Source organism: Acipenser ruthenus, chromosome 46 (assembly GCF_902713425.1).
Source record: "Acipenser ruthenus chromosome 46, fAciRut3.2 maternal haplotype, whole genome shotgun sequence".
NCBI lineage: Eukaryota > Metazoa > Chordata > Actinopteri > Acipenseriformes > Acipenseridae > Acipenser > Acipenser ruthenus.
The window spans coordinates 8,709,681-8,728,408 of NC_081234.1; the positions used below are offsets into that span (position 1 = coordinate 8,709,681).

Here is an 18,728-nt window from a genome sequence, read left to right on the forward strand (position 1 = left end):
GCTTACCTGTGCTGCATGCTTCCCCTGTGCTTGATTGCCCTTTGCTGTGGGAAACTTCTATAAGGTCTGCTAATGGTTCTGCTGGCCGGGGTCTGTGCAGAATAATGCAGTGGTGTTAGAATGGGACCCCAGTGGTTTTCTGTAAGGAATGGGTTTGTTTTTACGCTGGCTGTATCAGCATTGCCTGCATCTAATGGGAGGATATCCTGTGCAAAACATTTGAAACTAATAGAAGTGATTAGAGGCTGTCACGAGAACATATGACGGCAACGCTTTGTGTCTGTTCTCAATCTTGATTCGACTGTGTTCTAATGCTCTGAGTTCAGGAGCTGCTCTTCAGTTCTAGCTGCATGCCATAGACATACGTGACATAGGCTAGATCAGCTGAAGTGTCTTTCTAGAAGTGACAGCCAGCGCCATCTAGTGCTTAGCTTCTTTAGATCAAGTATCATTTTGTATTTCTGGCAGCGCACCGCTGTGCTCTAGGTGATTAGCCCAACTGTTTCCCCTTTACCGAGCCTCGGTCTATTTCTGGTTTGTTGTTAGTTTCTCCTGTTCCCTGCAGAATATCCCAAACCATCGGATTTCCGGCCAATCCCTGCGGTTTCGGCTCTGTGTGTCCCCCGTGGGAAACGAAGCTACAGGATTCGATGATCCAGAGTTTTATAAACAGGCAGACTGAGGAAGTGGTGGGGAAGTATCACTGCTTTGTAATCATAGATGAAAGCACCCAGCTCTCACTAACAGGGAGAGGGAAGGCAGGATTCCCTTTCTCCTTTCATAGGCTGTGCTTTCCAAGTGTTTCAATCTAGTCAAAAATGATAATTCCTGCATTTGAATTGCACCATAGTAATAGCTTTACAAAGCGCTGTATTTTTAGATTGCATGCTGCTGTTCAGTAGCCTCTTCAATCACCGTTGTAACTGAGCCGATGAATTCTGCTTAATCAGGACCGTGGCTGCCAGGATTCTGCAGGCAGGAACCCAGGACGCTGACAGCTGTTGGGTCTGCAGGGACTTCAGGTTTGGAAGCAAGAATGAACTTTGACAGTGGACAGTGTGATTTGGAGTCGGACCACATCGAGAGGAAACAAGATTTCGAAAGGATCCCATTGTGTGCCAAAAAAAAAAAAATCCATCTGGAAGCCACTACTGTAGGCTCTGGCTGAGGCACACAATGTAGAAAATGAGCCTTTTCAGAAAACCATTTGACAGCCATGGGTACAAAGGCGAGGTTTTGTCAAATCTGGTGCTGTGATGCTGCCATTTTCAAGGCGTTCTGGAACCGATACAATTAACCACATGCTGAAGTGTTGATACATGCATGGTATGCAGCCTTACTGATATTAATACAGAAGCTAGCCAGACTACCTACATAATGCATGTTTAAACCACATGATTGCCATTCACACTCAGTTTTCAAATTGTGATGATCACATGAATAGGGCATGTCCCAAAAAAACATACTCAACATGCATAAGAAATATGAGCTCACATGACCGTCTAATGATAGATACACGCACATGCATGGCACAGCTATTGAATGGTTATAAATATGTAACTAAACTTCAGCGAATGGTTAACTGCATATTAATGAAATACTTAGTTATGACATTAGAAATAAGGTATTGCCAAATCCCTCGCTCTCTCTCCCCCTCTCCTCTGATCTAAGCATTTCCCCATTAATTCCAGATGTGTTAAGCTGCTTTGGTTTTTTAACAGAGGGCAACATCCCATAACAATGGAAAATTTGAAAAAAAAACAAAACAGCAACTGGCCTTTTTACAACACAATGACTTCACCAGACTTGCTCCAATTCGATGCCGCGATGCTGCCGTTGTCAACTCATTTTGGAATCGATTCAACAGGAAACCGTTGATTCACACCCAAATCAAGCTTTCAGTTCAATTATAACTTTCATTCGCTGTGCGTTTCAGCTGCACTGCCTTTGCACACTACAACAGCAACGCTTCTGTGTTTGTACAGTAACTGATCATGCTTGCCTGTGCTTTACTGAACTTGGACTGGAACTGTGAAACAGGAGTCTTGCTTTCGTCTCTGTGGTTAAGAGACTTCTTCGAAAAATTATACCCAGGAAGAAATGTGCAAAACAAGTTGCTGAGTCCAAAAGGAGTTCAAGTTTGCAAACCAATTCAAGTCCCAAGGGTCTTTTTTTTTAGCGTGATCAGTCCAGGCTGATAACTACCATCTGCCCCCTACAGCTGAATCCTACCTCCTTCAACGCAATAAGTGCATATACCTTGAGAGTAACTATCAACAGTAATTATAATGATGATAACAAGTTGCGATTATTACAGCAAGGGAATGGAATTCTTCTGAGCAACCTCCTGACACCAAGCACAGGGCAAAACAAAATCTAAACCATTCCCCCGAAACACGCCAAATATTTCTTTGAATGTTTTCATAAACTTTTTCCTTGTAGAAGCAGCAGCAAGTCCCCATCAGCCAGCAGCTGGTAAAGTTATATTGAGTTTTTTTTTAATTCTCGCACGGCGAGGGGGAGTGGTAAAGAATCCGGGTTTTAATTATCACAGTACCTGCCCCCGTCCTGTCCCAAAACCCTGCTGCTTCTTCCTGCAATGTCAAGATATGACGTTACCACCACAGCTGTACCATGCTACCAGCTGCAGCCTTATCCCATTGTAGCTAGGACCACTGTTCCTTGGTGTAACGCAGAACCATTGCATTATAGTGCAAGTGTGTTTGCATTGCCACTGAAGATAATTTGGGTAGGGCGAAGTTAGTATATTGTGGTACCAATCTACCAATGGCAGCCTCATCCCACTGTAGCTTCCCTTATGCTACCATTGCCCCTCAGTATAATCCAGAACTATTGCATTATCGCATTGTAGCCAAATGGAACCTGAAAGCTGTGGGAGACTGTGCTAAAAGTTCATTATAAAATACAGTGGTTTATATAGCGCTGTTCATGCAGAGCATTCTGGGGAACTTGACAATAAAAATTAAAAAAACGCCGCTGGCCAATCAATCCAGCTCCAACATAAACCGAGGCAAACCGAGGATGTTTGTAAATGTGATTGGAAAGATTCTACTGTGCCAGCGTTCCTGAGGTGACTTGGGATGAATTTCCAGAGGCAGGGAGCAGAGCATCTAAAGGTCATCGCTCCTGCTGATTTTAGATGACTTCAAGGAACTACCAGAAGTTCAGCACTCACTGATCTCAAGGTGCGACCAGGTGCATGAGGCGCAGCAGTTCTGTAACGCGCACGCACGCACACACACACAACGTATATCAGCTATTCACATCAGTGGCCTTTGATCACTGTGTCCTTTTTTTTCTCTTCCTTATAGAAACTAACCATGGTACATTTGCACTGGCGCTTTTTTTTTTTTTTTTTTTTTGCGGTTATAAAGATGTTTTAACACGTTCCCATCCTTCCACGAGCTTTACCATATCTTCACCATGCTTTAGCACACTTTGTCAGGTTTTTACCCACGTACACCACAGCAGACGGGGGGGGGGGGGGTCATTTCTTTCTTTCTCTTTTTCTTTCTTTCTTTTTTGCTTTCAAGTTTTCTTTACGTGATAAAAAAAAAATTCTGGAACAAAAACTGAAAAAAAATGTAGGCAGTGTATGTTAAAACAGTCAACATTTTCAGATACATAATAGCATTGTCCTACATGTTATTATTATTATTATTATTATTATTATTATTATTATTATTATTATTATTATTATTATTATTTATTTCTTAGCAGACGCCCTTATCCAGGGCGACTTACAATCGTAAGCAAATACATTAAGTGTTACAATACAAGTAATACAATAAGAGCAAGAAATACAATAACTTTTGTTCAAGCAAAGTACAAGTGTGACAAACCACAATTAAATAATACAGCAGATAACAGTGATAGTTACATCAGGATATGATTAAATAGTGATAGTTACATCAGGTTATGATTAAATGCAAAGTACTACAGGTTAAACACTTGGCAGATTACAGTATTCTGAAGTACAGGATTAAATGCAGTAAAATAGGGGGCAGATAAGAGCAAAATAAAGCACATTTACATGAAGGGTGATAATGTTAATATCTATATAGTTTGATACATGCATTAGGAGTCGATTGGACCAAGCGTTAATCTTCTAAGCAGTAACTGGATTTTTTAGAGCATTTTACAGCACTGGGGAGTCACTCTGGATTGCATTAACCTATTTCTGTATTCGTGGTTTTACCCCTACAATTAAATGGTTACTAATGTGCAGTTGTGTGCATAAACACAGCATTGGCTGTATACAAACTAAAATGCTACAGTGCCACTGTTTATATCAATGCCGTCGATCCTGCTGTATGTATTAATGCGTAGACAACAGCAGCACTCTAAATGTTTACGCTGTTGAGCCAAGGGGAATTTAAGAACTAACTCGCGCCATGGTAAAGGAAAACAAACAGAGCTTCCAATTCAGCAAACAAAGCGGGGTTTCAAAATAAACTGTTCGAGTTACAAAAAACAAAGAAAATAAACGAATCAAAGTTTAGGGGCTGCTAATCTCGGAGTGCGGCTGAAACTCTAACCCAAATCACAGCACGCCTGAACCGGAATAAAATCCGACCCATCTGGGAGCAGTTTAAACCAGCATCAATTGCTTTCTTTCTTTCTTTCTTTCTTTCTTTCTTTCTTTCTTTCTTTTTTTCTTTCTTTCTTTTTTATTTTCCTTTCATTCTTCCATTCAGCCTCTTAAACGAACTTCAATATCATAATTCTAAAGTGTGCACAGCCCATACAAGGACAGCAGTGTGGAGTAGTGGTTAGGGCTCTGGACTCCTGACCAGAGGATCGTGGGTTCAATCCCAGGTGGGGGACACTGCTGCTGTACCCTTGAGCAAGGTACTTTACCTAGATTGCTCCAGTAAAAACCCAACTGTATAATTGTATGTAAAAATAATGTGATATCTTGTAACAATTGTAAGTCGCCCTCGATAAGGGCGTCTGCTAAGAAATAAATATTAATAATAAAATATATTGTCATAAAAGGAGGGGAAAAAAATAATCAAAAACATAAAACAAAGGCCTGTCGATTCGAGTACCGTTACAGATTCCGACCTGAACTTGAATCTGAACAGGGTCCCGTACGATAGAGCAAACTGGCTTGTGTGCCAGCCCCTCCCACTCCCCTCGACCCTGTCACTTTAAATGTAACATTGCCGAGCCACGTATATTGACTCCTCCCTGTTAGCTGTGAGTGTGATTATTAAAGCTATTGCAATCGGGGCAGCAGACAGTAGAGAACCTCTGTCTGCTGGAGTGCTAACATTGAGAGGAGAGAGAGAGAGAGAACAGGGGTCAGGAGGGGAGGGAAAACTACTCTCTGGACTCTATCAGTGCTGTTATTTGCGCACGGACTCTGATTCCAACTCTCCAGCGTTTAGGACTAAAGAGAACAATTTGAGAAGGAGCAAGAGAAATTGAAACTAGAAGGATTTATTATTATTATTATTTTATCTGACAGTTGGAGGACTGCTTGACATTTAAAAATAATATTTTTTTTTTGAAAAGCATCTGCCAAAAAATGTTATTATATTTGTATTATTTAATGGGAATGGGAATTCGGACAGATGATCAAGTCTGGGGTTAAGTAAACGAACATTTTTTTGTTTTTTGTTTTTTGTTTTGGTAAAGAAAAAATTGATTAGAAAGAAAAGAAACATTTGGAAGATTCTTTAAAGCACATTTCAAAACAAACAAACCAAAAAAAAATCCTTAGATAAAAGCATCTACATTTTGTTGAGAGTGCGGACGAAGGTGTTTATTAAGAAAAATAAACATGGAGAAAAAAACTTGCTTTTTAAAAAAAAAAACAGATCCAAAATAATAATAATAATGATAATTAAAAGAATAAAAAGATGATTGCCCTGGGAGCTTTAAGAACACACAGGAAGACGGAATAACACAACTAACCCCGATGGGACTTATATACTTCTAATTTTCATTAAGATAAAAAAAAAATGTTCAGTGGTGAGAGCCAGACACCAAACGCCACCCCAACGGCGATTACCAACACGTCCAGCGCTGGCAAGACTGACCCCAACTCTGAACTGCTGCGTCAGTCCCTCCTGACCACCATGATGACCTTTATAGTCTTGATAATCATTATTGGCAACCTGCTGGTCATCATAGCCATTGCCAAGACCTCTCGCCTGCAGACCATCACCAACATCTTCATCACGTCTCTCGCCTGTGCCGACCTCATCATGGGGATAATGGTGGTGCCGCTGGGGGCTTCCTTGGTGGTGTCCCAGCACTGGCTGCTGGGGACCACAGCCTGTGAGCTGTGGACGTCGGTGGACGTCCTGTGCGTGACGGCCAGCATTGAGACTCTGTGTGTGATTGCGGTGGACCGCTACATCGCCATCACGGCGCCCCTGAGGTACAAGGTCCTGCTAAGCAAAGCACGCGCCCGGGTCATCGTGTGTGTGATCTGGGCCGTGTCTGCGCTCATCTCCTTCCTGCCCATCATGAATCACTACTGGCGCGACGAGGCGGACAAGGAGGCCCGGATATGCTACCAGGACCCCACCTGCTGCGACTTCGTCACCAACATGACCTATGCCATCACCTCCTCCGTCGTCTCCTTCTACATCCCCCTACTGGTCATGATCTTCGTCTACGCCCGCGTCTTTGTCATCGCGTCCAAGCAGGTGCACCTGATCGAGAAGAGCCGGGTGCGTTTCCAAGACAACCTGGGAGATGGCTGGGGGGCCAACGTGGCCCCCGGGAAGCATGCCAAGCGTCGGCCTTCCAGGCTGGCAGCCATCAAAGAGCACAAGGCCCTCAAGACGCTGGGCCTCATCATGGGCATCTTCACCCTGTGCTGGCTGCCCTTCTTCATGGCCAACATCATCAAGGTCTTCGTCAAGGGCATCATCGACAAGCACGTCTTCCTGACGCTCAACTGGCTCGGATACGTCAACTCCGGCTTGAACCCGATCATCTACTGCCGCAGCCCCGATTTCCGCGCGGTCTTCAAGAAGCTGCTCCGCTGCCCTTGGGTTTCGGAGACGTGGCTGCGCGCCTTTTCCAAGGAGCTTCAGATGCGGTGCCCCTGCCTCGCTGGGGACGCGGGAGGTAGCAAGGATCCAGGGGGCCCTTACCAAACACGTGCTCCCATCCCGCCGGGGCTGGAGGCGGAGGAGAGCGTGGCTAGCAGCCGGAGCAGCAGCCGCAGCGACCAGCACTCCCCCAGAGCCCCGTGTCCCAATGGGAATACACACTTCAGTGAATTCGCTACGACGGAGACAGAAATGTAAGCGTCTTTTTAAATTAAATTTGTTATATAGGTGTGCTATAGGGATGTCATCTGGGCTCAAGGTCTGGAACCAACTCCCCAGTAATGTTGTTGAAGCTGACACCCTGGGATCCTTCAAGAAGCTGCTTGATGAGATTCTGGGATCAATAAGCTACTAACAACCAAACGAGCAAGATGGGCTGAATGGCCTCCTCTCGTTTGTAAACTTTCTTATGTTCTTATGTTCTCATGGATCATAAGGCATTTTATAGTTGCCAATTTCTTAATAAAATAAATCTTACATCAAAAATGACTTATCAAAAGTCATTTTTGATGTAAGATTTATATATTAGAATTTTCTTAAGAATTGTTTTTAATGTGGCTTTTCCAGTTCCAACGAGAAGGTAGCACAATTGAGGAGCCAGATAAGAAATGTGTCTTAAATAAGTTTTAACGCAGTGAGATTTATTTGTAAACTTTATTTTTGACTTTCTTTTCCTTAACGGAAAACACATTAGGCTACTTGTCAGAACTTTCTACGGTACTAAATGTAATGGCAACGCTTTCCAAAAAGAGTCACCAAGTCAACTACGAGTTCAAATGAGTTCAAATACAATTTCCTGCTGTTCCTACAATTCCACAAGAGTCGCGTCCGATGCAACTTTCTCCAGCTAGTGCAAGCGCACGGCATACGACAGGACATACATTTGAACTCCTTGAGATGAATTTGGGAAAGAATAAAAAATAAATAAATAAAAATATAAAAGGGAGTGCTGAGCGCCAGGAAAATGTGTTTTTGTGTCTTCATTGAGAAGGCTCGGGCTGGCTATCGCTGCCTTGCACGCAGCTGAAAACAGATAAAGTTTATCTCTCCCTGAACAGATTCCCTTCACAGCATGCGCTTCATACTGCTGTGACAGACACCGGTTAAAAAAACAGCACACGAGAGAAAATTAAAAGCATGCTGAAAAATGAAATGTTCAAATTAGAAAGAGCCAGGAGCCTCCCGAACCCGTAAAACACAAACAGCAATTCATAACTAAGTTTGGCTGACTTCCAATTACATGTAAGGAAACGTTTTCAAAACTGTCAACCTACATGCAAGTAAATGTACGTGTATTAAACATTAACTGACATTATGAAACATTCGCAGTAAATAACATTATTATTATTATTATTATTATTATTATTATTATTATTATTATTATTATTATTATTATTATTATTACTACAAAATATCACCTTATGTTAATAATGATTAATCGATTGATAGAAAATGTCAAGATGAAAACTAACATATATATATATATATATATATATATATATATATATATATATATATATATATATATATATATATATATATATATTATTATTATTATTATTATTATTATTATTATTATTTATTTCTTAGCAGACGCCCTTATCCAGGGCGACTTACAATCGTAAGCAAATACATTTCAAGTGTTACAATACAAGTAATACAATAAGAGCAAGAAATACAATAACTTTTGTTCAAGCAAAGTACAAGTGTGACAAACCAAATATATATATATATATATATATATATATATATATATATATCTAGTGGACCCCTTTATAAATATTTCGATATGTTAGTGAACTAGTTTGATCCTCAATTTAGACGCATTTGAAATAAGCGGACTATTTTATTCATAAAATAACATTTTTGGGGATCCTTACTGTATTTGGGAGCTTGCCAAGTAAATTTGACGTGTGTGTCAAAGCTATGAAACACTCAACAGTGCTACATTTAGTAAAACTCAAAGAAACGCACTTTCACAGACGCCCATTTTGACTGGAAGACATGCAGAAAGATTTCTTGTCAAAACGGCTGTTGTTGAATTTATTAAGATCACTACTTAGGTCAAAGTCCAAAAAAAAAAACAACCAATAAAAAACACCTTGTCCTCTTTATATGTTTTGTTTTTTTCAGGAAGTTATACCAAAGTACAGGTAAAAAATGTTCCAAACATAAACGCTTCCTCTTATCAACTTCAGAAACTAAAAAAAAACAAAAAACAAACAGACAAACATTCACTTCTGTACAAAACCATACTGCAGTATCAGGGTGTTAAATACAATACAACCCTCATAAACCTTCCCCACAGTAAAAGCACAGCAAAGTGTACTAAAACATAGCGAAAGCACGGTGAAGCATAGGGAAGCATTATAAAAACACATGGCAGCCAATGGTAAACTTTTTTTAAAAGAGTCTACAGCTGGACTGTTTCTGTTAGGGTTGCATAGTTTAATAATCTCAGCAAGTCTAACACTGGAAGGCGAAAATAATTTTATTTATGGAGCAAATGTCTTGGCAATGAGCATAGACATGGTAATGCTGATGAAACAGAGAGCACATACAGTCTGTATTTGCATGTATTTATTATTATTTATTTCTTAGCAGACGCCCTTATCCAGGGCGACTTACAATTGTTACAAGATATCGCACTATTTTTACATACAATTCCCCATTTATTGAGTTGGGTTTTTACTGGAGCAATCTAGGTAAAGTGCCTTGCTCAAGGGTACAGCAGCAGTGTCCCCCACCTGGGATTGAACCCACGTCCCTCCGGTCAAGAGTCCAGAGCCCTAACCACTACTCCACACCGCGGCATGTCTGTATCATGTATAACATATAGATGAAATGATTTAACACAGGTTACATGTTCTATGTACATGCATGTGTTGCATACAAGGTCACTATACAGTATATGGTCATTTTTTTGTGGTATATATTATACCTTATGTTCCAGGCTGCAAAATCTATATGTAAATATCTACGGAATCTATGTGTAAATAGAATTCCTTTGTAAAAGTTTACCCCGGTAAAATTGCATGGTGATTTAAAAGTTTTCCCCATCTGCTTTCATTATGTGTACCGTAGTTTGCCATGCCTTTTGATAGGCTTCACCATACATCTCCTGGCTTTGCAATGCCTACCTCTGCTTTCACTGTGCTTTATTACACTTGGCTATGCTTTACTAGGGGAGACTCTGTGTAAGGATTAGCCTGGCTGTGCCTGTGCATACAGTATGAGTTTTTCTTTGCAAGGATTTTCTTTCCTATGCTTGTGAGAATTTAAATGAGGTCTGTGTTAGCTTAGGCACTTCGAAGGATGTTATATAGAAGCAAGCTTTCAATGCGGAACCACAATGTTTCGTTTAGCTCTTACTTTTATGGTGGTGACCCTTGAAATCATAGAATTTGGAACAATAAATCTGCTCTTAATGTGAGCCAATGCAGATACCTTACAAGTATAAACAATGTCGGGCTGTGTGTGTATGTGTGTGTGAGAGAGAGAGAGAGAGAGAGAGAGAGAGAGAGAGAGAGAGAGAGAGAGAGAGAGAGAGACAGAGACAGAGAGAGAGAGAGAGAGAGAGAGAGACAGAGAGAGAGAGAGAGAGACAGAGACAGAGAGAGAGAGAGAGAGAGAGAGAGAGAGAGATGCATATTTATGTGTTTCAATAATGGCTAAATATAACTGGAAATACAGTAAAAAAAAAGCTTGCATCTAAAGCATGCAATGCTGCAGGTATATAGAGGATATATAGAGAGATGGCAGGCACTATGGTATATAATGATGTAATTCCATCAAGGGGATCTGATGGAGAAATAAACAAGAGGTTTCTTTTGGAGATCCCCCGAGATGAAATTACACATAAACACGTCATTGTTTTTATAATATTGTAACTTTATGCATTTTAGAAAACACATTACACTTGATACTTGCATCAGTGTTATAAAAGTTTAGCACTGTCAATTTTCACAGTAGTCTTGCACCTTTCCCATGCATTTTCTATAGTTTATCATGGTTTGCTCACACCTCTCTGGGCTTTACAATGCTTCCCTATGCTTTACCATACTTTCACTGTGTTCTATTACAATCTGATGCACTTTTACTGTGAGAAACTTTTATAAGGGAAATTACGCAGTAGCATAATATAGGTCGCATTTTTTGTAAAGGTCATGCAGTGATCTGTATGTATTATTATTATTATTATTATTATTATTATTATTATTATTATTATTATTAATGTTATTATTATCCAGGGCGACTACAAAATATCATAGTACAAAGTATCACATTGCAAAATATCACATTACACAATATCACATTACAGATAAGAGCAGTTATAAAGTACAGTAAAAATCAGTAGAAAATAAGATCACATTCAAATAAGAGCAAAATAAAGAGTTAAAATACTAACCTGTTATCCAAACTAATTGAAACCACTGTCTGTAAAATAAATGTGTCTCTACGAGCTATTTAATACTGTAGAGTTATAAGGTTACGTTTTTCCCACTGATACAGGAGCATGCGTATCTGTGTCAGGTTTCAAAGGGGCAGAAAGCATGTGTCCCTGCAGCTAAAGATCAATTCACTTTTAGGGAACGTCTATTTTTTCTCGCATTTTGTCAAAACAGAAAAAAAACCCCAATACGTTACTTATTACAGTACAATTCAAGATACTGTAAAGTGCTGTTGATGTAGACAGTGCAGAGTAAGTGATCCGCAGCAGGTTGAGAAGGAGAGACAGCAGCGGGATTAGGGAACAAGACAAGGCTGTTAGCTGTGAATCTGAGAAGGTGTCATCTCTTGAGTAGATGAAAATGACCTATGGTGAATCGCTTCCATTCACCACGGTGATTGCAACCATTATCTTCCAGCAACTGTCCCTTCCCTGCAGCTCAATCCCAAAGAGGATGCCCTGGCGCTATCCTGGGCCTCTATTTGACATCTGCGCTAAGATTTTACAGAGGAATTCTCCGCACGTAGATATTTACATAAAGATTTTGCAGCGTTGTACATAAGTTTAGTATACTACACAGCCAAACATGCTGTAAAATTACTGTGTACAGTACAGTGACCTCATAGGTGACAAATGCATACGAGGTCAAACGTTTTGCATCACCTAGAATTTTAGGACTGAGACATAGTAAAAAAAAAAACTATATGAACATAATTTAGATTTTTTATTTAATATCATGTAATCAAAGAAACTACGAAAGTCTAATGGAAGCCATAATAGTAGTACAGTATTTTGTTAAGTGTATGGAAAACTCCAAAGCAGTGTGCAATTCAATATGTTAACGTAACATTATTCAGCAGGTTTCATTCGACTTTATGAAGCAAAATTAGATAACGCCACTCAAAACCGCAGACCGGCAAACTAATACTAATAACTACACCCGTGTCCATTTATCTTTTATTTCTCAAACACAGTGTTTTCAAAGTTAAAAAACAACACCATCACTCTTTATATTTCCTGGAAGTCCAATCAGCGATTTGTAATTTGTTAATACGTTGTGTAGTGCAGGGTGTTTGGTTTTGATCACTTTTAGCATTTTGCACAGTTTGATCAGACAGCTGCACCAGACTGTACATTTAGTGGCACCGATATCAAAAACTATAACTGTGTGCAATTGTTTAATGCTAACCTCAGCATTCAAATGATATTGTATTGGTTTGCTTTGTATTGGTTGTTAGCATACTGTGGTACCATTCTAACAATGGCAGCCTCATCCCAATGTAGATGCCCTATACCTGTGCTACTCTCTCTCTCTCTCTTGCTGTCTTTGGAGTTAGAAATAGCTGTCTGTCTGTCTGCCATTGTAGTGCCACTGTCTGTCTGTCTGTCTGTATTGCAATTTTATTTGGGAAGAGCATAGCTAGCATACTGTGGTACCATTCTACCAATGGCAGCCTCATCCCTTTGTACCTCTTCTATTCCTGTGCTACCATTGCCCCTTAGTGTAATACACAACCACTGCATTGACATTGCAGTGACCCGTGTGCTGAAAATTTGGAGGATCAGAAGCAGAGAAAGTCATTCAAGGTTGCCTGCAGCAGTCAGTATGTGCTCACTTTAACGTTCCAGGGTTTGAATGTTTTGTGAGTCAACACCTGTCTCTAAAAGATCGCCTAATTTTTTTTTTTAAGTGTTGGCTCAGTGTGTTTGAAACCCTTGTCCAGTTCTGCTGTTGTTATGTATTCTCATCCGCAAACCAATTAAAAAATATGAAACGTTGCTCAACGCACCTTTTATATCTGTCAAGGGAAAGCGTGCTTGACAACAAACAGTGGAGGTACTTCTAGGCTTTTGCTGCCATGGTTATTGCATCATAAGCTAGCCGACGTTCTGAACTTTGGTAATAAAGCTGCTTGTGTATAATTGAATATGTATTTGTGTTTTGTTTTATTTTTACAACTGTATGTACACAGCATATTAAAAAAAAAACACCTTCCTGTGTTACAGATAACAGGACCCAACCTGAGCCATTTGGGTTCTATATACCACACATAGGAACTATAGGTGGGGTCAGGAGTTGAGGATCCTGTTCACTGTAACACAGGAAGGAACCGATACCCCTTTTCCACTGTACAACCGTGCAGCGCCGGGGCCGCACTGAGCCAGTCCGGCACGGGCTAGGAGGAGCCAGGCTGTGTTTCCACTGCAGCTGACGCCACACGCAATGAACGAGTCGAGTCTCATGTAGTTGATGCGGTGTTAAGAGGCGTTGTGTTTGAGTTGAGAATGGCGGGTTCAGAGGTTATGCTTGTGTTTTTCTTCATTGTCGTTCTTCATATATATATATAACTGAAACGCAGCCATGATTACACAGCGAGGATTCAGTTGTGCTGTGAGGCCAGAGTTTCACGGTTTGGTTCTTGCGTGGTTTGACAAATAGCCAGTGGAAAAACCACCCGCACCGTGATGACCTGGGGGCCCCGTGGCTCGGACGAGCCAGCGGAAAAATGGTCAAATTGAATAAGAGCAGGAAACCAAGTGCTATCTCCAAACTTACAGTGGGATGGCAGGATGCATTCGGGCAAGGTGCGGGCCAAATCACACAGGATATCTGTGTTTATCCCAGGGTTACCTCAACAGCACCACCATAATTCAAATGTAAACTCCGGATTAAGAATTGAAATAGTTCCAGCCAATACTTTAAGTGCAGCATAGAGACCAGGACCAGAGGACACAGTTGGAGTGGAGGCTTACTTAGCACAGAGGGTAGGGCACACTTCTTCACACAGGGAGCGGTGAGGGTATGGAATGAGAAACCTAGCCACGCTGCTGACGCTGAATCACTGGTATCCTTGATAAGGTTCTGAGATCAACCAGCTCCTGGGAATTGGGCGATCATTGTAACATTTTTATGTTCCGCAATTCAAGATCTCTCAGGTTCGTTTATCAGTTTTGTTACACCAACGTGAAACATCCTTTTTTCAGAAAACAACAGGGGTTTATTGGTGCAAACCCTTTGAAAATGTGGCCTCTATGGAAATGTTTTTAATGTGTGGAAAAGAGGCGAGGGGGCGGTAGATAGGGGTTGTTTTGCTTGTGTGTGTGTGTGTGTGTTTTAAAGGATAAAAAAGCCATCTTGTTTATCTTCACCTGTCCCAACACGCGATGGTTGATAAGATCGCCGTTTTGGTATCTAAAGAATGCTAGAGTGAGAGAGAGGCAACGGTTTTAGACAGGGGTTCATTTTTAAACAAAAAAGGTACCAGATCTTATCATTAAGGAAGAAGGATAGCATTTTTGTTTATGTCGCTAAAGTGCTGACCTTGGTTGACTTCCCTATAGGCTTCAGGCTCTCCTCTGCTTGTGGGTTTCGTGTCTTATTGCTGGTGTCGGTAGCTGCATGCTGATCTCTGCCTAGCTGTCTGTTAACATAGTCTTCAGGTTTGAGCAATCGAGGGGGCGGGCTGTTTCTCTGGTGAACAGGAGCGACGACACTGTTGTTAAAAGCGTTCGTTTTTTGGCGATTTGCCACTTGGTGTGTAAAAACAAACGAGTGCTTTTCTGACTCATGGACGTCGCATCCTAAAATACATTGTTACAGAACACTTCTGTCATTCAAGTCATGGAACAGGAAAGCCTTGTTTTATTGTACAGCTCATGTGTATAGATTTTATCATTTGAAAACTGTATAATTCTTCAGACAAAAAAGGTACCCGAGCTGGGATTCTAAGATTTTCTAAACGCGACAGGCGCTGTATAAATATCTGTTTCATTTGACGGTCTTATTTTTACACTGATTACAGTAGGGATAAAAATGACAAGTGCATGCAAAGCTGCCCAGGTCATGGTGCTGTTTGCAGTGCAAAGCTGTGCCCCTGCATGCTAATTATTATTATAGAAACCTGCATATAAATGACATTCCCCATCCTTCCTTCCTTCCTTCCTTCCTTCCTTCCTTCCTTCCTTCCTTCCTTCCTTCCTTCCTTCCTTCCTTCCTTCTCCAGTTGTCTGTCATCACACTGCATTTTTTTTCAGTGCTCCCCCAATGCTGACTCTTGTAAAACTTCTCTGCTGTGCACCATTGGAAAGCGACCTTTAGTAAAGCACAGTGGATGCATGGTAAAGCACAAGCAAGCGTGATGAAAACACATGGAGGAATATATAATGAATCACATGCCGTATGAGCTCAGACCGTCACTGTCAAAATCACAGTACATCTTATCCTGGACGTTTGATGTCATCTCCTGCACAGAACATAGGGCGCAGTGCTTGTGTTTTAATAGCAGCTTGTGAGTTTGATCTTTGTTTGATCTCCAATCCCATTTGATCCGGGTTCTCCTGCTTTTCTCCTGAACCCCCGTTGCCAGTCAGGGGCAGCAGGGTTTTCAACCCGAGTGGTGCATGGAAACGAGGTAGAATGGTTTTTAATACAGCATGAGTAGGACGTCTCCTTTTACAGGAGTGGTCAACAGGGATGGAAATAAGACTCCTATTGCATAGCGGTTGCACCCATTCCAGGTTTTACTACAAGCTTGATTAGCCACAGTGTGTTTAGGTAAAGCTCAGGTGTGCCTTATTAATCTCCTAGTAAAACCAGGACCGCATCAAACTGCTATGCAATGGGAGTCTTATTTCCATCCCTGGGTCAGTTTGAGCAGCCAAAAGCAATAAGACCCACTCTGCACACAACATATTAACTTGCATTAAAAACACAGTGAATTCATGTTGTAATCATGGAGAAGCCTCAAAGTGCTAATTGCTCTCCTAAATTGTTTTCAAAAGCATACAGGGAAATGGATAAAGAATCTCTGCTTTGCAAATGTATGTTAACCAGGTACCTACATTGTCAGTTTCTGTTTACAGTCAGAAGAAGATGGCCAATCAGAAATAGGCTGTCTGGAAGTGGACTGCATTCCGGTTGGTTAACCTGAGGAACGCATCATCATCATCATCATCATCATCATCATCAAGGGACGGTGATTGGCTGATCAGACGAAACAGACGTTGGCGATTGGCTGGACCTAGCTCCACCCCCCCTGAGAAGCAGCAGCAGCAGCAGTCACCCTGCGGAGAAGCTCTCCCAGTGCATTGTGGGGTAGATATCGGAGCAGCTCTTGATAGGGATGCACACTGTCTGTCTGTCTGGTACTGATATGGTACCATGGGAATGGATTACCAGCAGTGTGGATTGTGTGTCCGTACTACAGTGACACTGTTAGTATGTCAAACTGTGAAAATGTTCTCATTGACTATTCTTCCAGCCTTATCTTATTGTAGCATAGTGCAGGACCATTGCACTGCCATGGAAGATCATATGGGATTTGCCATACAGAGAGTACTGTGGTACCATTCTATCAGTGGCAGCCTAGTTGCATTGTAGTTGCCCTTGCGCTACCATTGTCCCTCTGTACAAGACAATTGCATTGGTTCTCTCTGCACTATCCCTGAAGATACTTGTGTAATGCAGCTGAAAGGAAACCCAGACACTATGATATGAACTACCATTGGCTGGGACTGAGGACTCAAAAGCTGCGCTGTTGTGACGGTGTGACTCTAAAGGACAGAACTCGCTCTCAGAGGACGCATGAAACTCCAGTACAGATGTGGTAAACCACCTGGATTGAAAAAAAAAAAACGGAACTCCCTGAAAACGATTTTACATTCCTGTTGAAGTCCTGCTTTTTCGAAGCTGTCGCTGCAAACGTGCGGCGAGCACAAAGCAGCCGCGTGACACCTTTCTGTTCTTTTGCAATTCTGATTCCGTGCGAAGTAACAAGCATTTCTGAGGGAGTGCGCCTTTTAAATGAACCCTTTGTTGACATGTTCAGGAATATTGTGCCTAACTTATTATTTTAAAATCTTAGCTTTGCTTTTTTTGTATTGAATATTGTATGTCAGTATTTAAAATAAGGTATGAATAATGTTGATTTTTATTTTGATATAGTGTTAGGGGTTATCTTTAAAAATGTGAGGTGGAGGCGAGTGGTGTGGGAATCTAGTGATAGCAGAATCACAGCTGTAGTTGTGCTACCATTGCCTCTTAGCCAGCACAGAAGCGTTGCCAATGTGGGGGCCACTGGTGACCGGTCATTGAAGAGCATTTGAGGAGCTCCTCTATGACTCCATGTACACTGGGACAGTTTAATCCAGTTCAGGCTTTTCAACTCATGTCGCAATGCATTCTGGGATGTTTTACCTGTCTCAGGTTCCTTTCACAGCAGGACTACACTTACCAGAATGCAATGGGGTTTAAAAAGCCTGAATTGCCCTAAACTGTCCTGGGGGTCATATGATAACCCTAACCCTGGACAATGGCACGCATTCTCTAAACAAACCGATTAGTGTGGAAACCTGGATATTCCAAGTGAAATCAAATTAAAATAAAAAAAATGCTTTCAGTCTAGATGTTTAACACAGGCAAAATAAGCTGATCCCTGGAGCCAGCATTACACTTCAGCCATCAACACCAGGCAGAAGGATATCTACATCATCAGATGGAAGGAAACGCAAATGGATGGAGACGCAGATTAATCACATTAGTTTATTATAAAGCTACGACTTAGTTGGTGCTTGTCTTGGCGAGAGTTCAAATCGGCATGAAGTTTTAACATCTACTCTCATGTAATGGATTTTTTTTTTTTATATACCTATTGTTTCCCCAGAGCAGGACTGATATACACATATTAGACCCCCCATATTCAAACTACCATACACATATTAGACCCCCATATTCAAACTGATATACACATATTAGACCCCCCATATTCAAACTGCCATACACATATTAGACCCCCCATATTCAAACTGCCATACACATCTTAGACCCCCATATTCAAACTGCCATACACATATTAGACCCCCATATTCAAACTACCATACACATATTAGACCCCCATATTCAAACTACCATACACATATTAGACCCCCCATATTCAAACTGCTATACACATCTTAGACCCCCATATTCAAACTACCATACACATATTAGACCCCCATATTCAAACTGCCATACACATATTAGACCCCCCATATTCAAACTGCCATACACATATTAGACCCCCATATTCAAACTGCCATACACATATTAGACCCCCCATATTCAAACTGCCATACACATATTAGACCCCCATATTCAAACTGCCATACACATATTAGACCCCCATATTCAAACTGCCATACACATA

The 18,728-nt window shown here is 41.1% G+C and overlaps 1 protein-coding gene across 3 annotated transcripts in view; it reads left to right on the top strand.

Moving 5' to 3' along the window:
- The first annotated feature begins 5,249 nt into the window (after window positions 1-5,249).
- The window catches only part of LOC117397716 (beta-2 adrenergic receptor), a 20,142-nt gene continuing 6,663 nt past the window's right edge, over window positions 5,250-18,728 (top strand). Inside the window, exons 1-2 of one of the 3 annotated variants that reach the window (XM_033996513.3) lie at window positions 5,250-7,288; window positions 16,395-18,720. In XM_033996513.3, coding sequence (XP_033852404.3) covers window positions 5,991-7,288; window positions 16,395-16,470 — 1,374 coding nt within the window. In that variant the 5' untranslated portion in view covers window positions 5,250-5,990 and the 3' untranslated portion in view covers window positions 16,471-18,720. Of the gene's footprint in view, window positions 7,289-16,394; window positions 18,721-18,728 lie in introns of those variants that run through there. The other 2 variants (XM_033996517.3, XM_033996515.3) reach the window with 2 other exon arrangements.